At 34.7% G+C, this 26,257-nt stretch overlaps 1 protein-coding gene across 2 annotated transcripts in view; it reads right to left on the bottom strand.

Moving 5' to 3' along the window:
• The window catches only part of LOC106753910 (polyribonucleotide nucleotidyltransferase 1, chloroplastic), a 49,881-nt gene extending 29,306 nt beyond the window's left edge, over positions 1-20,575 (bottom strand). For both annotated transcript variants that reach the window (XR_002666835.1, XM_022777691.1), the window contains exons 1-9: positions 20,078-20,575; positions 18,562-18,630; positions 14,216-14,322; positions 14,082-14,124; positions 10,707-10,790; positions 5,085-5,149; positions 4,495-4,651; positions 3,308-3,364; positions 2,718-2,831 (exon numbers count right to left, since the gene is read on the bottom strand). Coding sequence is in view for 1 of the 2 variants with exons in the window: in XM_022777691.1 (XP_022633412.1) it covers positions 2,718-2,831; positions 3,308-3,364; positions 4,495-4,651; positions 5,085-5,149; positions 10,707-10,790; positions 14,082-14,124; positions 14,216-14,322; positions 18,562-18,630; positions 20,078-20,560 (1,179 nt within the window). In the remaining variant the exon portion in view is untranslated. The remainder of the gene's footprint in view (positions 1-2,717; positions 2,832-3,307; positions 3,365-4,494; positions 4,652-5,084; positions 5,150-10,706; positions 10,791-14,081; positions 14,125-14,215; positions 14,323-18,561; positions 18,631-20,077) is intronic.
• Between the last annotated feature and the right edge of the window lie 5,682 nt (positions 20,576-26,257).

Below are 26,257 nucleotides of genomic sequence, written 5' to 3'. Positions count from 1 at the left end.
CTTCACACCAGATAAAAGTAACACAACTAGGGTTGGCAAAAAAACTCATATCCGCGGGTACCAACGGATAAAATCCGCTTCGAGTATTTAGTACCTGCGGGTAAGAGGTACCCGCGGATAGCGGGTAACGGATATTTTAATACCCGTTTGTTAACGGGTCGGATTCGGGTACCACACTATCCGTACCCGCGGGTATCCATTATCCGTTTAAAAAATAAAATTATAATTTTATCCCAGTTTTCACTTATTCTCTCTCTTTACTCAACCAAACCCTAAATCTCATTTTTTCTCATTCATTCTCTGTGCCGTCACAAAACTAGGGTTTCGTAGTGAAAAAGTGATACCTCCGAAGGTACCCTCCACTCCACCCCTCAGCACCCTGTCAACATCAAACAGCAGAAACTCCAACACCATCACCAAGATCCACCAGTTCACGGCACTCCTGCACCGCACCATCGAACAACGACAGTCGCTGCAGAAGCGGCACATGGAACGCGATTCACTCCGTTGTCGCGCTGGTACCCCTCACAAGGCATCACCGGTGCCTTCGCTCGCCACCGCGACATTGTCCGCACTCAACCCGCCGTCATTTCTTGATCAGGAGGCTTTTGCGGTTCCCACTGTTACGAGAACACCCTCGAAGCCTCAAAGAGCCGCCACTGCGGCGCACACTGCTATGGAGAGAACCCCACCCCTGGGTCACCGGAGCTCGCCCCTCATTACAACGAAACCTAGACAGACCCAAAGAAAAGAGAAAACAGGAATGCCGCCCTAATGTGGAACGAAGCAGAACCAAGGAAAAGAAGAAGAGAAATGTGCCAGAACTAAAGAAAAGAATGAGAAAACGACGTTTCCTTTTGCGAATGAAACAAAGCCAAACAATTTAGGGAAGAAGAGGTTCCTGCAAATCTGAACCAGAACGAAAAAGAAATCCTTTTCCTGCCTGTGAACTCCCTAGAACGGGAAAGGAGAGAAAAATCTCCATGGGTGACGCGATGAAAGACCCAACTCATCCATGAAGAAGCAGCGAAATTTGGGGAAGGAGGGGAAGGGTTTGTGGGAGGGAGTTTAGGGGAATGGGTTTCTGTGGGATTGGGAGAAGCGGCAAGTGGGGAGTGGGTGGTGGTGACATAACCTTTTTTTCTAAAAAATCATAAAATAACTTTTTTTTTTAAATATTTGCGGGTTGAAAACGGGTATCTACTGGTGGAAAAAAAAATCTACGGATTTTTTTATGCGGATATCCGGCAGGTAACGGGATGGATAATGGGTACTTTTTTGTATGCAGGTCGGGTTCAGGTATCACACTATCACCCGACCCTTGCCATCCCTAAACACAACATGCTAGAGATTTTAAAAGAACAATGTGGAGCAGGAGGGTGAAGTCTGAAGTGAAATGCAGCACATAATTGAGTGATCTCTATGACATTGTGAAAGTGAAAAATATGGCCTGAGTCCAGAGAAGTATAGAAATGGTACTGCATGCTTTTGAAATCCTCCTAGAATCTCAATTTGAGCTTCAATGACAAATTTTCAGTATGATGCAATTTACACAAGTGGAGGAATTGTCTATGGAGTAAGGTCAAATTCGAGGACCCAACTTATTTCAGGACAGAGCAGCTGACCACAACAACACCATAGCTATGTCATGAGACTATGCCAAGAAATTAACTAGGGAAACTTAGGGTTTTTAATCCCTGTTCATCAAAGTGGCCATAACAGCAACGTTTTTTTCCACTATAGTAGCCGTGATTGAGCACAGTGACCACATCCCATAAACACAATGCAATTAAGCACCTGTTGCAGCCACGTGCCACTACTTGACAGCACTATATAGTGCCTCCACTGCACACAATTCATAACTCTGATTCAAGGATGTTATCTTTGAGCCCACTGGCGCAATCATTAGTGGCACTAGCCCAACACATTAGAAAAATCACAGAAAAAAGGCAACAGAATGCAGAGTTGTAAGAGTGGAAAACGAGGTGCAATAACGATTAAAAGACATTATTATTATTATTATTATTATTATTATTATTATTATTATTACTATTATTATTATTATTACTATTATTATTATTATATTATTATTATTATTATTTACTATTATTATTATTATTTACTATTATTATTATTATTATTATTATTACTATTATTATTATCACTTTTCATCAATTGTGGGAGTGCCTTTTGGTTCCCTGTCCCCTATAGGCATAAATGTCATCAGCCTCTTAAGGGCGTTTAATGCATTTGATCACCTTGCTACATTAGCAATAGACATCATTAGTATTAGCGTACTTAAGATAGATAGGTCTTTGTGTTTTTGCATTATATAACACCAAATTAATATTCTTCTTCTAATATCGAGAACTTCCTTTCCTTCTAGGACTCCTACCCTACCTAAACTCAACTCTGTATTTCCAACAGACTCATTGTACTGCTTAGAACCTACAAATTTGGCTCAGATATTGCAGTTTGGTTTCAGTATTCTTTTTCAGCTTCTATTATTAACTAGCTAATTTTTGTGATTTGTCCTCTTGTTGGCCACTGTTCCCACCCACATAAAGTCAATAGCATTAATATTGTGAACTACTATTGTCCAAACAAACAACGAAGAGATAGACATTTCCCTGGATAGACATTCACAAATCATGAATAATTATAAACTTTTGGACCAAACAAATAGCAGAAAATGATAAAGGATAGAAGGAGTATACTTCAACATGTTCATAAAGTTCAGGAGGAGGTAACTTGATGGCATCCAACATCTTTGGCTTCCCACACTTCTTAACCAAAGCTTCTACTTCATTACAGATTGCTCGTACTGCATCCTGACAGTGAAGAACAGGAAAAATATAACACAACCAACCTTAAGCAGGAATGTTGATTAACTATCAAAGAAAACAGACCCCACAAAGATATGAATGTCTAAACAGTAAACATTACAAATCCACTATAACTAAAAACCTGTATGGAGGCAAGTAGCTTACTCTTGTACTATATAAGCTTCTATAGTGAAATATTCATATACTCAGCAATAATAGTCATTGAAAAATGAATTGAAGTTTTAAAACAGATAGATGTAGAAAGAAAAGACGTTGTTTACAAATATTTTCAAATTATTAAACTTGTAAGTTGAGAACGAAGACAATTTTAAAGATCAAAATCCTCTGTGGTGATTCCTTGCTTTCAGTGCTTTATATCCAACAGCCACAAATAAATGTTTTGCATGATGCAGTGCAAATAATAATTTAAGAAACAAAGGGTTTCATAAGCTTGTCTAATAGCACTACTATAAGGTAATAACCTGACCAACTTCGACAGCCCTGAGTAACTTTTCTTCTGGAATAAAATTGCTATATCCCTGCAATGAAAGTATATACCAGTTGAGCCAGCATAAAAGTACAACCATAAGAGTTTCCAGAATCATGATTCACATTCAACATATTTTCGATTCTGAAAAGATATGATTTCATCATTTTTATCATATACCAACCAATGCATATTCCTGCAATTTGACACTAAGACAGCTGAAATAGTGAAAGGTCTTGGATTTTCAAAATACTGACAAATTAGAAGAGCAGGAAAAGCTTTGAATCTGTTTTCTGCAGAAAGCTGCAGGTGAAGTAAAAATAATTGTTGAGATTGCAAGTACTTGATTTGGTTAAGGATTACAAATATGTTAATTACGGGTTTCGATTCCTTGATCTTAATCACATGGAAGTTCATCTAACATCTGTTTTCACAATTAAATTTGCTTCAAAGTAAATATCCAAAAGGCTAACTCAGCTGGCCTTCCTAGAAACCTCTTCATTTTGCAATTCACAGTTGGTCTTTATCTGTAATAATGTATTTATGTGTGAAGTTGAAACTGAAAGAGAATGTGGAAAGGAGACAAAATTTAGAACTGTGAATCACTTCCAACGAATTTGCAGGCTAAGTATAGTATTAATATCACAAATCAGCAAGCAGGTGTTGAAATGTAATGTTATTTTATTATTACTCTTTTTGAGTGTATCTTTATGGTTAGGGTCTAAGGTAAGTGTCTAGCCTCTTTTTGCAACCTATATACACACACATCAATAAAAGGTACAACAGTGTAGGTTGAACACACTGTTTTCTCCATATTATTTATTCAAGTGAAGGAATGACGATAATTGGCATTCTCGTATATGCATTCTGGCCTCAAAACACGGCAAGCTATTCACCATATCATATGTCTCTAGGCTCATCCTTTGAGTCTGGGTGATATCAGAGTTTATCATTATAACTAGGAAAAAAAGCTTAAGAAAAAAATATACAGAACAAATAGTTGTATTGTATGAAGTGTAAGATAATATCTATGACCTTCACAGAATCTTCTATTTTCTATTTCCAAAATATTAGGACAGCTATACTTATTGCAAGCAAGTTACAAATAATTATGAAACATGTTCTATCAGTATACTGGTATACCTATAATGTTATTGTTCACAAGAAAGGACAATGCTTTACCTCTATCATCAGTATTGCACTATCTGTGCCAGCTAGCAAGAGGTCCAATTCAGAGTGTTCCATCTCCTTAGTAGTAGGATTTACTATATACTTATCACCAACAAGACCAACACGAACCCCAGCAATTGCTTTTGACATTGGCACTTCTGAAAGTGCACTGGAAATTAAATTATTGAGATTAATAGTCTTAAATGTGAGTTTAGACATATTTACAACCCTACAAAAATTTGTTTCTAGAACATGGACTGTCCTGACTTATATATTATAATTTAACAATAACTATAATCAACGCAAGATCTCCGACAAATAGTTGTGCTAGTAAATATGTTAAGATAGCATAATGCATGCGACAAAAATATCTCAGGACTACTTACATTCATACTTGCCTTATTTTTACATCTATTGGATTATCCCATCATCTCATCCTACTTTCTTTAATTTACTTCCCATTTCATTGAATTATCATCAGCATTATGTATTGGCAAACAAAAATTAGAGCAAGGTAAGTTTTTTAATAATTTATAGAAAAAAAGCATTTTGCATGGGGTCTCAAGTCCTTCAGTTGCCAGAAAACAGAATAGTCAACTTACACTGCTATACCAGCTGCAGTGACAGCCAAAGAATCAGGGGAGTGCAGTCCGTCATAGCTCAAAACCTAAAATCATCAATTTATAGTAAGACAAAGCATGTTAAATTACTACAAGGTACAGTCATTTTAATACACCAAATAAAAATGAGCAACAGTATGATAAATACATAATTTCATTACAGCAGAGTACTGAAATTAACATCATTATGTTCTTAACTGACAAAGAACAAAGCATAGGATGATGACGTCCTGCTTATCACTGCTATTGCTAAAAAGCAAAGGGTGACTAAAACGATCACCACAACCATGGTTTTGAAGGTTTACTAAAATTATATGTTTGGGGCTTCAAACAAAACCAAGAAGATCACACACTGTTTGTTAAACACACTGAGTCAGGTAAAGTAACAATGTTACTTGTGTTCGTGTGCATGGATGATATGATAATATTAGGTGATGATGAAGAGGAGCAACAACTATTAAGCCAACATCTAGCCAAGGAGTTTGAAATCATGACCAAGGTAAAATTGGAGTACTTTTTTGGGGATTGGAGTAGCCCACTCTAAAAAGGATATTTTCATATCCCAAAAGAAATACATTACTGATTTGCTAAAGGAAACGGGTAAGATATCATGCAGGCCTGAAAGTACAATAATTTATCCAAATCTGAAGTTGGGAAATGAAAAGATATAGTTGTTGACCAGGAAAAGTAGCAGAGATTAGTTGGCAAACTTAAATATTTGTCCCACACTTAGACGTGATATTGTTTTTGCAAAGTCAAGTCAGCCACTTCATGCACCAACCATAGGAGATTCATTTAGAGGCTGCACTAAGAATTGTGCAATATCTGAAAAGGACTACATGCAAGGGAACTCTGTTCAAACAAAATAATCTCAAAGTATGTACAGATGTTGACTGTGTTGGGTCAATTGGGGATAGGTTCTTTAAGTGGGAATTTTGTAACTTGGAAGAGTAAAAATAAAAAATGTGGTAGCAAGAACCGAAGTGAAGCAGAGTTCAAGGAAATGGCACAAGGGATATGTTAACTGATATGGATGAAGATCATCCTAGAAAACTTAAGAATAAAGCAAGGTGAATGAATGAGACTTTACGTGATAAAAAATCTACTATCAGCATTGTCCATGTTCTGGTGCAACATAATAAAACCAAAAACATTAAAATTGGCCAGCACTCTATCAAAGAAAAATTAGGCATTGGTCAAATCTTCATTACATATGTCTCCTCACAAGACAACTTTGCAGATTTTCTAACAAAAGAGCAAAATAGTAACAACTTTCAAAAATTACATTTAATTACTTCCATATTTAGCATACAATAATGAAAGTATATCAAGAATACCCCTAAATCATAAGGATCTAATTATATCCCTGAATCATTGGGATTATTGAATATAGTAAAACTAACATAATTAACATAGGGACTATGTTTCCCTAATTAACATAAAACACAATATATATAACACTTCCCTTTAAGCTGGTGTATATAAATCGTAATAATCAATTTTTGTTCCTCGTAAAGATAAATGAAAATATCTTCTCAATGATCATTTAAGTTGACAAACTCAATTAGGGATGACAACAGGTCAATCCGGACAAGGATATGCCTAACCGCTACCCAACACACAACCAAACAATTCACCAGTTACCCACTCCATTACCCGTCAGATATCCAATTAAAGAATATCCACGAATATTATAAAACCCACAGGTATTTGTGGATACCCGATACCCGCGCATATTTAAAGAAAGATATTTCATAAATTTTTAAAATAAACTTACAAAGAATATATATATATATATATATATAATGTAATATAAATTAAATTAAATATATTGTTAGGATATTTATCCTATTTTATCATGATTGTATTGTGTCTAAGGTTACTCTAATTATCATGATTATATTGTGTTTAGGGTTACTCTAATTATCCTGTACTCTTCTATCAATTTATTCTTATAAATAGAAGATTATGAGAGGGATCAATCAAGCCCTCTAGGATTATTTTACAATTTAATTCTCAAGTTGGTATCAGAGCGAGTCGATCTTGCTCTGGTTTCTGTCTCGTAGCATCTGTCAGGCGCCATAGTCTGCCGCTACCCGTCGCCTCCCGTCGGCCGTCACCATCTGCTGCCGGCCGCCGCCTTTCGATGCCGGCCACTATCTGCCGTCGAACACCGTCCGTCACCGGCAACCATCCGCCGTCGCTTGCCAGAGTCCGCCACCGCCGCCCACCGTCCGCTGTTGTCGGCCACCTTCCATCGTCGTTAGCCACCGTCTGCTGCCAACCACCGTCACAATTCCACTTGTCTAAACCCTTAGGGTTTTCCTGTTTCTCTAGTAAGATTGTCTTCTTCAGAGATGGCAACTGGTAGTACTCTTTCCTTCTCCAGAAGTCCATCAATTACCTCCGAGAAGCTAAATGGAAAAAATTATCTATCATGGTTTGTTGCCGTTGAAATGTGGTTCCTTGGCCAAGGGCTTTATGACCACCTTGAGCAAGATGGAAGTCATGTGCCTATTGAAAAAGTTGATCAGTGGAAATAAGCATATTTCCAGTTGTGTGCCATGTTATGGCAATTAGTGGAACCCAAACTTCTTACATCTCTGAAGGCTTTCAAAACTTGTCACTCCTTTTGGAAGAAATCTCAAAGTATTTATGCCAACGATATTCAACGTCTCTATGACACTGCGAACAAGCTTGCATCTCTTAAAATGCAGACCATGATATGGTATCCTTCATGGCTAAAGCCCAATCTACCGTCGAAGAACTTAGGATGTTTTTGGAAGCGGACCCATTGGAGGATATCAAAAAGAAACTAGACAAATTTTACATGGTGTTGATCCTTCGTGCCCCACATCCCGATTTTGATCATTTCAAAGATCAATTTCTTACCAGTCATGAGGTCTCCTCCATGGAAACATTGACCACTCGCCTTCTACGTGTCCTGGTACCTCAAACTCAGGAAGTGCATGAACTAGTCGAACCATCTGTCATGGTTGCCACACGAGGAAGAGGAGGACGTGGCACTAAAGGAGGTCGGGGACGTCCTCAATGCACATACTATAAAAGGATGGGTCACACTCAAGAGAATTGTTATTCCTTACATGGTTTCCCTTCCAAAACCGCCATATTTCGAAGACTGAAACTTCCACTCCAAAGACTGAAACTTCCACTTCTAAGTTCACCGAGGATGAATATCAAGAGTATTTAAGGTTAAAGTCTAACAGCTTGGCACAACCATCTCAATCTCCCAGTACATCAACAACCTGCATTTCTCAATCCATGGAAGGTCAAAATTCAAGGGTAATTGACTCAGGTGCTTCTGATCACATCTCTTGTTAGGTTCCTGGGTTTGGAACCTAACAAGAACCGTAATAGTAGATAGAAAACAGTAAAGAAAGAATGGGATTTGTCTATTATTCACTGTGAAAGTACTTTTTACAAGAATGGGTTTGGGAGCATAACCTCCCTCCTTGAGAGCATAACCTCTCTTTACAGGATTAAGTCCTAACTTTACACAAAAAACCTCAATACCCCTTAACTCATAACTGGGTCTTATTTATAGAATTCCTCCACCTTTTGTTCTAACCCATTAAGTCCTCTCCCCCTGTATCCTATCATCCTGGTAACCACAACATTTTATTTCTTGCTCTTCCAAGAGAAGTTACCACCAATAGAGACACGATACCTGGAAGTAGATCTTCTATCAAAAGGAAATCATGCAAAATCTAAATTCAAATAGCAAACAACTTTTGTATGATTATTGGAACCATAAAACAAACCACTTCCTAGAGATTCTTTAATGTACTTTAATATTGCATCTCAATGATCTTTACATGGGAAATTGAGAAATTAGCTCACCACACTAACGGTAAAGGAAATGTCAGGACGACTAACTGTGAGGTAATTTAATTTCCCAACCAAACTTCTATACTGCTCAGATCTAAAATAGGCTCCCCCTGATTTGGTTGGAGTTTACTATTACTATCCATGGGTGTATCAATAAATTTTGAAGCCATCAAAGCAATTTCCTCCAAAAGAATCTAATGCATACTTCTTTTGAGATATAACAATACCATTGTTGGATTGTGCAACCTCAATACCCAATAAATATCTGAGTTTACCAAGATCTTCTATTTGAAAATGGTGGCAAAGGTGTTGTTTCACCTAAGAGATGTCATGGTAGTCACTGTCTGTAAGAACAATGTCATCAACATATACTACCAAATAGACACATCAAGCACTTGAGTGGCGGTAAAAAATTGAATAATCTACCTCACTTCGAGTCATAGCAAATTGTTGAACAACACAACTAAATTTTCCAAACTAGAACTTATGATACTGTTTTAGGCCATATAAATATTTGCGAAGATGACATACCAATCCAGAAGACTCCCCTTGAGCAACAAATCTAAGTTACTCCATATAAATTTCTTCCTACAAATCTCCATTGAGGAAAACATTTTTGACATCGAGTTGATAAAGAGGCCATTATTGAAGAGCAGCCATGGCTAGAAATAAACGAACAAAAAGCCATCTTAGACACTAAAGACAAAGTATCACCATAATCCAATCCAAATATTTGTGCGACCTGTGACCACAAGTCAAGCTTTGAGGCAATCAGTAGTACCGTCAAGACCAACTTTGATAGCAAAAACCCACCTGCAACAAACAACAAATTTCCCAGATAGTAATGGAACAAGCTCCCAAGTTCCATTATTTTGTAAAGCATTTAGTTCATCTAGCATGCCTTGACGCCAACTAGAATGAGCTAAGGCATCACTAACAGATTTAGGAATGGACACAGAAGAAATAGATGAAAGGATCACGAGTAAAATGTATACCTTTGCGAAGGGAAATTGAAAGGTTAAACTCAGTTGTCAGGGCAGGAGGAGTCAAAATAGTGGACACTTAAAGTGAGTTACTTATTGGTTGTTGGGAATTATGTCTTTCACTATAAACCTGAAGTCGGGGTGAAGAGGAGAATTGGACGGTAGATTGGGCACAACTAGAGCATCACAAACAACAAGAATACTAATTGTAGTAGATGAAAGTGTAATGTGATTGATAAAACCCTCCTCCTTTGGGTGTGCTGCATTGGTGGAAATGCACACAATTAACTATGATTGGGCTGTTTTTCTTTTTTGGTGTTTTAGCTTCACACATTGTAAAAACAATGTCGTTAATATTTGGATTGTTAACTTGTAACTTTAGCTCAAGTGTTTTTGTGACTCAAGACGAGCATTCAACCTACTAATGCATTTTCAAAAGGTTATGGATCCAAAAATGCAGAATTTCATTATCTAGTGTAATCTCATGGTTTGCATAATTTTCCTTATTTTCCAATCCTAGGTAGGATCTCAATTTTCACAACTAACAAAATTATTGATAATTTATCCAAATATATAAATTGATTCAATTTGAAGAAAAAATTAACTTCCTCAATGTGATATTTTTCTTGAAATTTAATAATTGGTCCATAGATATCTATCCTCGAGTCAATAAATTTGGACCATCAGCACACAAAAAAAAAGGTAGCATGTGAACCATTTGAAGTAGACACTAGCAATAAAATTTTAAGAAGTGAAATTATAAGGACTATACCCAAGACAATATTTGAGTTTCATGATAGAATCCCTTTGGCATGGTAGGACGTAGAGGCCTATCAATTAATCTACAAATAAGAACCTGCGAGCAACATATGGCAATGAAAAGTTAATGACAGGAATTAAAAAGAAAACCTTTTACAGATGACAAAACGTTTATATAAATAAGATGTCATCTTCTCTACAAAATATATTGTAGCAGAAAGCTAATCCAAATTGTAAATAATACATACAAGCCAAAATTAAGTCAAGTTGAATCAGTCCAAAATGCTTAGAAACTTCCAAACCACCAACTCATAGTACATAATGATAGAACTGGTTAAATCTATGCAAAGATTTCTGTAACAAGAGCAAATATATTGATGATCATCTATAGCGAAACATTCCCAAACAGAGATAAAAGAACAGAGAATGAATAACAGAAAATGAAATAAAGAGTATAAGATCAGTACGTTTTTTAGACCCTCCCAACCACTTACACACTAATTAACTCCCCCCCCCACCCCCATTTTTCCTTCAATTTTCCTATTTGTTAGTTTTATGGACTCTTTTCTTGCACTACTTTAGAATCCTCTCAAATTTGGCTTCTCTACCATCATGTATGACGACCATCTTTTTATGCTCTATAGTCTATGTTTCCTTTTTCATTCTCTAAAAACTTAGTTGAGTCTTCAATTGTGATGTATGTCAATTTGCAAAGCACCATCATCTATCCTCCTAGTACAAAATGTCTTCATCCTTTTCTGGTTTGGTCCATTCCAATGCTTGGGTGCCTTGCCACTTTTGGGGGCATGCTTAAATATGTTATCTCATTAACTGGATATCATCATTTGTATGTAATAATGGGGTACCCCACTCTATTTCTCTCCTCTTAACCACTATTTTGTTTTGGTTGATGTCACATTCAATGAGTCTTCTCTTTACTTTAAATCTTCTTCTTCGTGTGTGTCTCCCTCTACTATAGTTAATATTCCTGTAATTTGTGATCCTGTTATGTCTAGTCCACCTCTGACTTCTCCACCTCCATCAACCCTTCAGGTGTATAGTCAACAACCGCGTGCTCATCATTCCCCAAATGACACATTTCTAGTGCCCAATCGTCCATCTCCTCCGGCTCTGACAATTGGGTTTGAACTTCCAATTATCCTCCGTAAAGGTATACACTCTACTCGTAATCTATCTCCTCATTAAATTGCTTTGAGTTACCATAGATTATCTCCATTGTTTTATACTTGCCTTTCCTCTAGTTCTACAGTGTCAATTCCAAAATTTGTAGATGATGCCTTAACCCATCCTAGTTGGCATCAGGCCATGCCTGATAAAACTAGTGCTCTTCAGAATAGTGGAACTTGGGAGCTCGTCCCATTACCTTCTGGGAAATTTATTGTTGGTTCTGCTATCAAAGTTGATCTTGATGGTACTATTGACCATCTCAATGCTTGTCTTGCGGCCAATGGTTACATATTTTTTGTTTGGACTAATGGTGATACTTTTTCTCAAGTGGCAAAGGTGGCTTTTGTTCGCTTATATAGAGCTACTCTTCAACCTCCTGGTTTTATTACTCAAGGGAGTCTTCTGGATTGGTATGTCGTCTCCACAAATTTTTATATGGCTTGAAACAATCTCCTGAGGCTTGGTCTGGAAAATTTAGCAATGTTGTTCAAAAGTTTGGCATGACTCGTAGTGAGGCAGATCATTCAGTCTTTTAATAGTATATATTGATGATATTGTTCTTACACATGGCATCTCCCAGATGAAACAACACATCTATCACCACTTTCAAACCAAAGATCTTGGAAAACTCAGATATTTCTTACGGGTTGAGATAGCACAATCTAACAATGGTATTGTTATATCTAAAAGGAAATATGCATTGAATATTTTGGAGGAAACTAGGTTGATGAACTCAAAATCTATTGACATGCCCATGGATCCCAAGATCAAAATACTACCTAAACAAGGAATCCTTTCTCCGATCCAAAAGAAGTACAGACAATTATTTGGCAAATTAAATTGTCTTATTATTACTCGTTCTGACATTTCCTTTGCATTCAATGTTGTGAGTCAATTTCTCAATTCTCCATATGAAAATCAGTGGGAGGCAGTTATCCATATATTAAAGTACATTAAAGGATTTACTGGAAAAGGTTTGCTAAATAGTCACAATAATAATACTTAAGTTGTCTGTTACTCAGATGTTGACTAGGTAGGGTCTCCTTCTGATAGAAGATCTATTGACAAATACTTTGTTTCGATTGGAGGTAACTTGATTTTTTGGAAGAGTAAGAAACAAAGTGTCGTGACACAATTTAGTGCAGAAGCAAAATATAAAGTTATGGCCTGAGCCACTTGCGAACTTGTCTGTCTTAAACAATTACTTAATGAATTGCAATTTTTAGATATCACTCAAATGACACTTATATGTGACAATCAAGTTGCTCTTCATATTAGCTCTTATCTTGTCTTTCATGAAAAGACCAAACACATTAAGATTGGCTGCATTTTATTTAACAAAAGATTGAATTTAGTGACATCAAGACTGGGTTTGTTAACTTAAGTGATCCGGTAGTAGATATTTTCACTAAGTCTTTACGAGAACCTAGAAATGATTATATTTCTAACATGTTTGATACATACGATTTATACGTATCCATTTGAGGGAAAGTGTTATATTGTTAAGATACTATCAGTTAAAAGTATCTTATGTCAGTTACAATATTATGTATCTGGGCTTTAGCCCATATTTTCTTTATTATGGTTCGTTATAAATAGATTATCCTAAGTGTATTTCCTAGAAATTACTCTTATTCACTACTTTCAACACTTAGTATTTATTTTTATGTAAAAAGAAGAACAATGAGTCCTCCTAAGGAAAAAGTATAATAACACTGAGGAGGGGTGGAGACTACTCAGTGCAATATTCCAGTCTCTCCATATTTCACTATTTTTGATGATTGGAAACTATAATGCAAGTGTTGATCATAATTGTGAGCATAGGACTCTGTCTGACATGTATTAGGTTTGGTAGTGATGTTTCAGTTAGACAGTTGCTTTATGTTACAGCAGCTGTACTGTTAGCAAGTGTAACCGCTCTCTTAGACAGTTATAGCTAACTCGTAACTAAGCTCTGTATATTATGTTAACAAAGTCTCATATTCATCTTGTATCTTCCAACCTTTCCATAATAACAAATCAGAGTATCAGTTTTCTATCATTAACTGACCGTGTAAGTAAAAGTGAATCTCAAAACCAAAGAGGAAAGCAAATTGCCAATACAAGTCACAAAGTATTGAGATATAAGATGGGTGCCCAGAATAAAAGATCATTTGTCACATTACTGTAAAGCCAGAGTTAATGACTAGAAAAGTAGTACCTCATGGTCTCTCGTCTTTCCTTCTCGCTTAAAAAACCCTCCACTGAAACAATTGTAAACCGAAGTATTATACAAGTAAATAAAAAGAATCATGCAATAAGTAAAAAGAAATCTAGATAATGTATATGACATACCTAGTACGACCAGCTGCTGAAAATCGCTCTTGATAATGAACAGAAAGGGGGAAAAAGTCAGATGGTTCACTAGGAACATCGTCCAAGCAAACAGTTGTGTACACGATCTGCAATATGAAAAATAGCAGCTTGAATTTTCAAAAGAATAAATGCTGAATTCCTCATGAACAAGTTAATGATTGTTTCCATCCTAAAACAATGTAAAATATTATCATTTTTCTTCAATAAATAAAATAAAAGTGTTAAGAAAAAGTCTGGTAAGTATCAATGTTGAATTATGAGTATCATCGCATCATCATAAGAATTATTTTCCAATTTCTATATTCTCCAGCTCATTACATGATATTAATTTATTCAATGTTCTAATCCAGGCTAAATATTCCACAGGCAAATATTAGTATATGGGCATTAACACTTACTAACCTCTCAATAACATCAATAATTTTTCCTTGTATAGCAAAAAAACAATATATTTGCAAAAGGTACATAACAAATTTTGAACATAATTATTTACTCAAGCCAGTTAACAATATATTTGCACAATGTACATAACAAATTTTGAACCATATTTGCAGAAGTATATAGAAAAACTAACCATATTTTGAACCCACGAGAAAAATTTCATACAATTGCCTTCTTTGTAAAAGATGAAATACTTTGGACGTGTAAACTAGTAAAGCTGAACACTTAAAATTTAAAGTTCAAACTTGGCTTGGAAATGTAATGCTCAAGCTTGACTCAATTATTTATACAGGCCAAATTTAAAGCTTGGACTTGACTAGCGGAAAAATATGAAGCTTCAGCTCCTTATAGGTCATTTAAAGTTTGATCATTTTTTCCTATTATCAAATACATTCTTAATGAGTTTATGAAATCTATTGATTCAGTAATTAATAGGAGAGATTCCATTATGGAGGTTGGGCCAACAAATGTGGTACAAATTGTAATTGATAACACGGATGTTTGTGAGGCAACATATATGCTCATGGAATTAGAATTTTCTTCAATCTATTGCAATCTTTGTGTTGTACACACCTTAGATCTTGCATTGAAAAATGTTTTTGCTGCCAAAAACACTGAAAGAAATATTGATACTAACCAACAATGCTCTTGGATCCCACAAATTGCAAATGATGTTAGCTGTACTAAAAATTTAATTTGTGGGGCACTCTGACATAATCAATGTTCAATAATTTAAACTCATTCAAGTTGTTTGTTATTGCTCCAACTTGATTTGCTTCAACCTAGTCATGCTCAAGAGGTCTAGTTTGAAAAAATGATTTCAAGAAATGGTTATTAGTGATGAATGGTCGTCTTACAAAGAGGACAATGTGGATAGAGCACAATTTCTGAAAGAAAGTGTCTTGGTTAATGATTGATAGACAAAGGTTGATTATACACTTACTTTCACTTCCCCTGTTTATGATGTTCTCAAGAAAACAAATATGAATATAGTTTCCCCTAACTTGGTATATGAAATGTGGGATTCAATGATTAAAAATGTGAGAAAGGTCAGATACTAACATGAAAGAAAGAAAAAATTTGAGCATTCATCCTTTTATGAGGTATTAAACTACTTAAGATTAAAATAGAGAAAATATATTTTCGGAGGGCTTAAAGAACCCCCTTATGATGTTCTATTTATAATGAAGGAGAGTTGATACATTGGGAAACTGAAAGATCAAAAGACTGTCGTAGACTGCTACACAAAAAACTAGGTACAGTTGGAAGAGGTTTCCAACACACTACTCCTTACATTAGACCTAATGATGATTACACTAGCTTAAATAGATTTAATAATAATTCCAACAAACCTCAATATTAATTGATTGTTAAACTAAGAGTAGCACATCTCTTCATTGAGGTAATACATTATATTCTTAAATTAATTTTATGATTATACTTTGCTATGTACATTTTAACTTATAATATTATAAATTTATAACATTATTGTCGGAGACCCCACAACAACTAGAGAATGTGGGTGTGTCTGTGAGGTGGGGAGGGGGGAGTGCAACCATTACTTTATAAGCTAGTTTTGTAAGGTTGAGTTAGACATAAACTCATTTCCTAACATAGTATCAAGTCATTCAAAGTCTATCCTAGTAAAATTTGTTAGACCTATCGTGTCATCCGTAGTTGGACCACCCAAAATTATCTAATCCCACATTCAAGATGTTCATTCCTTAGCATCCTATTGGGCTATTGCTTCGTATGCCCCGTCATTGTAGCTGCACCCCAAAAATTTTGAAATTCCAAATCTTTTCTCTTAGTCTTTTGTTGGGTTATCAGCCCAAATTATCATTTTCTTAAAAGTTGGGCCATACCTGACCCAATAAAAACATTAGAATTTAACCCTATACCCTATCTACAATACAATTGTTAGGATATAGGATGTTGGGATAGATGGGGTTTAGGCTAGAAGCCGAACGGTATAATAGGAGATGCCGAGTGTAGCGGTAATCGGGTGCATGACCGAACGGTTGAGAGTGGAAGACCGAACGGTTAGGGGGTAGAGGTTTCTGTTCTAATGGGGAGTGGGTCAAAGCTGCTATAAACAGAGCTCATGTAACGCTATAGAGGGGCGTCAAATATACTTTGTGTAAAGTCAGGCTTTTTTAGCTTGTAGAGAGGGGTTATGCCCTCAGCCAGGGAAGTTATGCTCCCAACTCATTCCTTGTAAAAAGGTTTCTTTTACTGTGAATAATACAGAAAACCCATTTTTTCTTTCTGTTTCTATCATTTGAGTGAGTTCTTGTTAGGTTCCAAACCCAAGAACCAAACAACAACAATCTATTTTTCTCTGTTAATACTGCCACTTGCTATCATTGGTGCTACTGTTTTCCACCGCTAGCCGATGATGACACTACCGCTTACCACCGCCACTCACCACCATTGGCGATCTCGCTCTAGCATCCACTAACACTATTACCATTATATTTTTCTTTTTTCTATTATTACCTATATGCATATATCATATTTCTTTTAACCGCAATGCTTCCTCCATAACCTTTTATGATTTCTGATATAATTTCATAAAGGAATTTTGGGTCTCCGATATTTTCCATTATCCAATACTGATAGCACTGATAACAAGCAATGGAACTTACTCATGAAAGGAAGAAGTGTTTTAAAAGATACTTTGATGATGTGCACGAAAAGAGACTGGTTATAAGATTTGAAACTTCCCAAATGGAAGCGAAGGTTTTGCCAATGTAGACTATTTTAGAGACAAAGGTGAAATGGATTCAAAATCATGGTGGATTATTCATTGAACTCATGCACCAACACCCATATGATAGCACTCAAGTTACTTGGACAATTTAGATCTTGTTGTGAAAGATATTGGAGTACTTACTCATTTATACATTCCTTGAAAAGAAATAAGATAACACCTCAAAATGCAGATGATCTAGTATTTGTTCATAGCAACCTTCTTCTTCCCTCAAGAAATTCCTCAACATACAATGACGAGACAATTAAATTGGGGGATATTGTAGAAGATGACTTTTCATCGGGATGATAATGGAATTTTTGAGATTGCTAGCTTATCTATTGATGAACCAGACTTAGAAGTTGTATTTCTAAATGAGGATCACCAAAAATGATAGATTACATAAATTCTTCTCCTGTAGAACTTTTCTATCTTGATTTCTTAGATTATTAAGTATGATTAACACATTTTAATAGACTTATAATCCTATACATACATATATAGTACTTAAGATTAAAAACAGAGAGAAAATATATGTTTAGAGGGCTTGAAGGTCCCTTCTAATGTTCTTTTATTTATATTGATAAAGAGTCCATATAATAGGGAGATAGAAGACCAAGGGACTGTCCTAGACGATTAGGTACAAAACTAGGTAAAGTAAGTAGAGATAACCCAACACACTACTCCCTACTTTAATCCTACTGACTTGACTACACTAACGTAAGTAGACTCAATAATTATCCAACAATAGTCTTGTGTCCTATATTTTTTAGTTTATTTGTATCTTTCTATCCATGACTATGTCTGAGCTTCATAGGCCATGACCACCCTCAAAATACAAGTAGCTCCACCCTTGTTCATGAGCTTTTAATATCAAGCTTCAGTTTAACTCATTTACATAGTTGAGCTTAAAGTCAAGCTTGAGCTTGTTTGTTTATGAAGACAAACAAACTTGATTGAGAACATAACGATCAATTTTCTTTTCTTTTAACAAAATTCAGAGCATAATGCACCCTAAGATATGATAACATTTAGCAATCAATTTCTTTTCTTTTAACACAGTTTTTATCCACATGTTCATGTTCACAATCATGGATAAACTAAAATTACTAGAAGAAATATGGGAACTTACAGTCTCTCCATCTGTAACTGTAACAGAGCCACTTGCCTGTCTTCCTATATGACCAGTCTCAACCAAAATCTGTAGAATGCCACAACACCTAATATGTAAATCAAACTAGTACTACATGCACCACTCTACTCTATAAAGATAATTTAGGATATTACAACAACACCCCACATACAACCATAATGTAACATAAAAAATATAACGAAGATGTCATTTATCCAAAAAAAAAAAAAAACTACGCATTTAAGGACATAAAACCTTGCAAAGAAATGAAAACAATGAGAGCCACAAAAAGGCATAATCGCTTACGTAGACCATGTGTGCATATTGCTACAGTCACCTGGTTGATAACTAAAAATTAGGGGTGATTCACACGTTATTCAACAAACCTTCCAAACATTCCACTAATTCTTTTTACTTTTCTTCCACTAATTCTCTTGAAAGAAATTGAAATCAAAGAAGCTTAAATCGTTTAAAAAAAAAAGGAATTGATTCACTACTTTTTTTGCAATTTATTCATTCAATGCATTCACTGTTTGGTTGTTCCATTGCTTCATTTCCACTCATCCAAAATAAAGGCTTCACAAACTCAACTATAACTAATAATATAGTTTCACAAGAATTATGGTTTAGTTGTGTTATTTGTTTAAATCGAACAGTACAATATTATAGTTTTTTTTTTCATTGTTTCTAAATCTTACATTTGATACATATTATATGATTCATGACCCAAAAAATTAGCTAGACAGTTCAGAGCATAAATATGGATTTGATAACTTTGACTCTTTATACTTTGAATCATACCTAAACAACATTAAAATGGCAATAAATCACTTACAGGAAAAGATGCATCCCTTCCTAACTATGAAGTATATTGATAATCTTTCAAAGAGACAGAAGAAGGAAGCATAAATAATTTTACGCAGTGTTTGCCCAGCTGGCTTTGGACTTCTCTTCTCCTTGAAAGAAGAAGCATGATCAAACACGTTTTCTAAAATGCTATTAACAAATTAAGTAACTTAACTTTTACAAAAGAAAAGTAAAAATATCCTCTAATAAATAAAAGGTAGGTGAAGAGACTTCAAAAAAATTGGCAACGCTCTAAGCTGAAAGAAATTTAAACTTATAAATATTTCTACTTTATTTTAATACACGCACATGCATATACATATCAACACACATGTAGATAGACAGAGATGATAATAGGTATTTTGTGTGGAAATGTCTTCACCAATTAGTACCCGAAGATTCCTCCCTTTATTTACCTGACTACAAAAATATCCAAAATTTAAATCCTGTACATCACTATGCTATGAGAAACATCTTCAAATTTCAGTCAACAGTTAACGTAAAACAACTCTCTTACAAGACCAAACAATCAAATTTCAATCCGTCAATTACATTTGAATAATCAAATAGAATATAAACCTCAAAGTCCACAACCCAATCCCCAACCAAAACAAGCCAAACACGTCTACTCAAGGCAAAAACAGAAAGAAATTCACGCAAACAAACTCACATGTCTATCACCAACGGGAATCTTCACGGAATACGGTTGTAGTACGCCACTGTCGCCAACGACGGACTCCGACACCTCCGGCGAGTCCGCGGATGCTCTAAAGGCGTAGCGACAGCTACTCCTGCCGCAATGAAGCGAGCGGAAGTTGCATTTGCGGGAAGCGGCGAGGCGATGGGAGGGAGGGAAGAAGAGAGAATTGGAGAGGAGAAAATGAGATGGTTGGGAATGGCGTTGCAGCGTGGCGAGGCCATGGAGGGAGCTGCTAGGACATGCTAGCATCGTCTTATTACTACTATTATTAGTATGGGTTTTGAAGTGCAGGTGTTGCTTCTCAGAGGAAGAGAGTGGTGAGAGTGAGAAAGTGACGGAGAGTGATAGACCGAGGAAAGGGAGAGAAGGAGAAAACCTGCCGTTATCCGCTTCTGCTATTTGGTTCAGAGGCGCGCTCAGGTTATGGGCTTTCTCATTCCATTTTGGGTTCATACTTCCTGCACCGTTTGTATTTGTTCCTACAACTCTCTCAACTCCCAAAAATATTACTAGATCTCAAAATTGTTGATGTTTGTTCACAATCACTCAAATCAAATATAAAAATTAAATTCAATTAAGTTTAATTTAGTATAAAATCTAAATAGAAATACTGATGGTGATAGTTATTCTAAAATTTGTAAACACTTTTTACAAAATATATTATAAAATACTATTGAAAAGACATGTACGTCTATTTATTTTTTATAATAAAATTATAATTAAAAAATTAAATATAAATAATTTTTATATTTATTTTTATTTATTTTGTGAATAATTTGTATTTATTTAATTTTGAAAAATAATTAAATTTAAGGAATCAATTAAAAATAAAACAAATATTTGAAAGATAAAAATGAAAAAAAAAGTGTACACCAAAAAAAAATGTCTATCAATTCATTCTTAATTTTAGGTAATAAAACGCCTACAGTTCATCGAAAGGGGCGACATAGGGTTTGTTAGTGATGACTCGCGATTCTCATCTTTGAGCTCTGTGTCTTTTTCGATCTTTGAAATAAGTGAACATAATAGTGGCTCGGCTGGCAGTTCAGCTGGTGTATATAGTGATAAGACCTTTTCTAACATAGCAATTGGTCTTCGTTATGGAGGAGTAGAGATTGATGGGTAGAATGAAGGGGATGAGTTCCAACAGAACTTGTCGGTGATCTCGGGTTATGACTGAGCATCTCGTAAAGTAGGTGAATATGTCACCTGCTTTCGCTTGAAGAAAGACCTAGAGGAGTGGGCTGAATGAGTCTGCATCGTGCGAAACATGGAGGAAGTCGCTCTTATTAAGTTGACAGTCAAGCAGGTATATCGTGGGAAAGGAGATAGTGTTAAAGATTTTTTCTTCGTGTATACTTATCTCTTTGCCCAAATGTTCGTAAGAGTTCCCTTCACCAACTTCCGAGCGTCGATGCTTAGGGAATTAAATGTGGCTCCCACCCAATTATATCCAAATGCCTAGGCATGTATGCAAGCATTCACAGTGATATGCTCCACCATGGACTTAACTCCTACTCTTTCCATTTTCCTTCGCTATTTCTATGTGTGTCTGAGCACCAAATGAGGTTAGGTGTCTTTAATCTCCATAGAGAAGAAGTGGTTGTTTAAGTCATTCATAGACTCTTTCAAAGGATTTAAGATTAAGTATTTCAAAGTCGTAATAAAGGAGACTGAGCGCTCGAAGTTTTTTTATGATGTCGAGTTTCCAAAGTTCCCTCTTTATCAAACGAAAAGTCAATGGAAGGTGACCTCTTGGTCACCAAAACCACTTTGAAATACCCAATTTCGACATAAGCATTTGATTAAGTTGCAATGTGTGTGAAAAAGTTACATCTCATTTATTGATTGCTCAAGTGGACGTTGTGTCATTAAGGATTTAGACGCTATTATGAAAAGTGATCATATTGAACAAAAATTACAAAAATTTGGATCACTTTGAACGTTCGAATAAGTGGAGTTCTACTTTAAACAAAGTTGACAAAAACTTAATGCAGCAAGTCATATCTTCCTATAATTGAAAAAACTTAATGCAAAAAATCATAGCATAATATTAAGACATTGATTCTTATTATCAAAAATGTTGTTTTTATTTATCAAAATCACATCTTCCTCTAAAACAAGAGATTTTAAAATATTTTCTCATGACATGTCTCGTGAGGGGGTGTAAAAAAACAAAGAGTAGAGGTGAGAATATATATAAAACCTTTGGATGTTGAGCTCACAAAAAGGATTAAAAACAAATTGGGTTACCCCTTCTCTTTCTTTTCTTTATTTTTATTTATGATTATTTTATTTTATATTATTATATATGTTTTATTCTTTTTGCGTTAAAATTAAAGTTTAGAAATCCAAAGAAAATTTAATTTCAATTTTTTTATTTTTATTTTTTTATTTTTGAAAACAAACTCAATTATCCTAATGAAATTTGGGCATTAACAACGATTGCGGACTGAAAATCAAAATGTATTGTCACATACGAGATTGGTTTCATTCTTGATGGAATGTTTGCTGAGAAACTTTTCAACCACTCGATTTCACTACTAGGCATTTCAGTGGCAACAAACTTAAATTTCATTATTGATCTTGCAATAATTATTTTCCTTGTTGATATCACATTATCTCTAAGTGCAAATATATAATCTCTAGTAGATTATTGTCTCATCTAAATCAAAGATCCAATTAACATCATTATACCCTTCTAGCACATCGGAAAATTCACTATATCCAATTATATAATCCATTGAACTTCTTAGGTATCTCATAAGTCTTGCAACTACATCCCAATATTCCTGATTAGGAATTGAGTGTACATACTCAGTCTACCTATTGCATAAGCAATGTTTGGTCTGGAAAAGCGCATTAAGTGCAATAAGCTCCCAATTATCTGGACATATTAAGGTTGAAAAATATATTCTCTCATATTTTTCTTTAATTTATAGTTACCATCCTAAGGGGTACTCACTAGTTTGAAATCGTAATACTCAAACTTAACGATTGTTCTTGTGATAGTAATATACTATCTTCATTTCTTATGATTCTAACACTTAAAATTGCATTGGATTTACCGATGTCTTTCATTTCAAATTTAGATCCTATAAACAATTTAGTTCTAAAAACTACATCAATGCATGTACCAAAGATTAACATGTTATCCACATACAAACATATAATGACATAATCACCATTTTCAGATTTATAGTACACATATTATCAACATCGTTAGGTGAAAAACCATTACAAAGGAACATATTATCAAGTTTTTCATGCCATTGTTTTGGTGTTTGTTTCAACCCATACAAAGATTTTAAAAGTTTGCAAACTTCATCTGCTTGACCAGGTACAACACACTCTTTAGGTTGAGGCATATAACTTCCTCCTCTAATTCAACATTTAGAAAAACAACTTTCACATCCATATGGTGTATCACTAGCTTATGAATAGCTGCTGAAACCAAAAAATACTATCAAAGTAATCTACGCTGGGTTTTTAAGTAAAACCTTTAGCCACTGGTCTTACCTTATGCATTTTTATGGATCTATCAAGGTGATAATTTTTCTTAAATATCCACTTACAACCAATGAGTTTTTCTCCTTTATTCAAACCTACTAAGGTCCATGTATTATTTTTTTTAATTGATTCAATTTCAATTTTAATGCCCTTATGCCATTGTTTTGCATTAGGAGCACTAGTAGCCTTAAAAACTTTGTTGGATCATTTTCAACTAGATACGTAAAAGTCATCTCTAAAAGAAGTTTTCTTCCTTTGTCTTTTACTTCTCAAATCTTCACACATGATATCATTATTAGTATCTATAGGCTCAAATGTTTCATTAACCTTTAAAGGAAATATATTTTCAAAGAATTCAACATTATTGTCTCCATTATAGCATTATGCTCAAGTACATCACTTTTAAGAACTAAAAACGTATAGGCAACAATATGTTTTGCATAGCCTAAGAACATATAATCAAAAGTTTTAAAGTCCATTTTCCTTTTCTTAGGATCGGGTAGGATTACCTTAACTAGCCACCCCCACACTCTTAAATATTTAATATTAGGTTGATAACATCTCCATAACTCATAGGGAGTTTTACAATATTTCGTATGAAGTATCCTATTTTATAAAAAACAAGCATTAAGAAGGGTTTCTCCTCAAAAGTTATCAAGTGTACTAAAACTAATAAACATGACATTCATCATTTCCATATGTCAGAATTGATGGACTTTGTTTCTCAACACCAAGAGGGGGGTGGTGTTTTATAAAAACTTGCACTATTAAAATCTTTTTCGCAAATGATAGTGTTCTTGAAATCTTTCTTATGCCATAAACAATTATGCGTGCAATGTAAAACAATATGCGTATAAAGACAATGAACAATGTATATGCAAACGTAAAGAGATAAGGAGAAGAAAAACAAACTCAGTTTTCAAATCATAATAGACTTAATTGAATACACAAAGCATGTAATCGATTAAGCTTTAACACTTAGAAGAATTTTGAAAACTTTTCTTTCTAAAAACTCATCACAACACATTTGAAAAAGATATGTTCAAACACACGAGTTTTAATCGATTCACCAAGTAATGTAATTGATTCAAAACTAGTTGTTTTGCCACAGTTCAAAAATCAAGTTGTCTAATGACCTTAATTGATTATCTCAACACTGTAATCGATTAAGTCATGCAGATATGCTTTGGTGCATGCGATTTTCATATCACCGAAACATACATTGTGCATACATAGATATAATCAGTTCACAAACACAATAGTATGCATCAATCAACACAATATATCCAACAAATGTGACAAACACAATATGTGCATATTTCACAGTAAGCATGTACACATTCAACATATTACACAGTACAGAAACATTTTGTTGTGACATGACAACATTCATGTGTTTTTATTATCAATGTGTTGTTATCATCAAAAACCAACATCGTAGGGATTGGGTTCAGCTAACACAGTGTTCCCCCTATCAATAATCTCCCCTTTTTTTGATAACGCACAACCATGATTAATAAAACCATGATCTAAAGTACACAATCAAATTTGTTTCACACAGTTTCAATTATCTCAATCAATGTTCAATCATTTCTCCCCCTTTGGGCATTAGGAAAAAAGGATATGTAGCATAATGTAATTGAAACAAAGATAATGAATCATATAGAGATACATCAAACAAGTTATCAAACAGAGGTAATGATGCTCCCCCTATCAGCAATATTCACACGATTTTAAATTTTCTCCCCTTTTTAACATTTGAACCAACATATAACAATATACAATACTCCCCCTATCAGTATGCATATCACATTTCAATATCAAAGATGCATAACGGAGTTATGACAGAGTATGTATCATCCAGATATGTTCAAGCAATGTACCATAATATATTACAGATATGGTATTAGAGAAAATTAGATACAACTTGAAACAACCAATTCAATTTAATCATTCATAACCTCATACCAAATTCACAGCGGATTATACACAATGAGATTTATGAAGAATAAACATACAACAAATCACAAGTCAAGGTTTAAAGTATAAGATTCAAAAGTTTAGAAACTTCAAATCAATTGATAAATCATAATCGATTAAAGCTCTCTCTTAATCGATTTCGTTCTGTAGTGTAATGTGAAATTCTTTATTCAGCTCAGCATATAATCAACATTCCTGCATAAGTTTTCAATCCCATATAGATCAAACATTAGTTCTTATGCAGTAATATTGTGCAATAACCATTATCACAGTTTAAGTATGATCATGCAATGAAATGATGTAACATTGAAATGTTCAATTTGCATTCANACATGTGATTGAATCGATTTGTAAATCAGCTTAAGCAGTCAATCACAATTCACAATTCATAGAGATTGATTAAACAAAAGCATAATTTCATTCATATTTCAAAAGGGGTGATTACAATATGCTAAAGCAAAAAATGACCAGTCAACTTTAGTGTAATGTGAAATTCTCTATTCAACTCAGCATATAATCAACATTCCTGCATAACTTTTCAATCTCATATAGATCAAACATTAGTTCTTATGCAATAATATTGTGCAATAACCATTATCACAGTTTAAGTATGATCATGCAATGAAATGATGTAACATTGAAATGTTCAATTTGCATTCA

Source organism: Vigna radiata, unplaced genomic scaffold, assembly GCF_000741045.1.
Source record: "Vigna radiata var. radiata cultivar VC1973A unplaced genomic scaffold, Vradiata_ver6 scaffold_7, whole genome shotgun sequence".
Classification (NCBI taxonomy): Eukaryota; Viridiplantae; Streptophyta; class Magnoliopsida; order Fabales; family Fabaceae; genus Vigna; species Vigna radiata.
The sequence above is the reverse complement of the archived record's forward strand: the minus strand, read 5'-3'. Positions and strand labels throughout refer to the sequence as shown.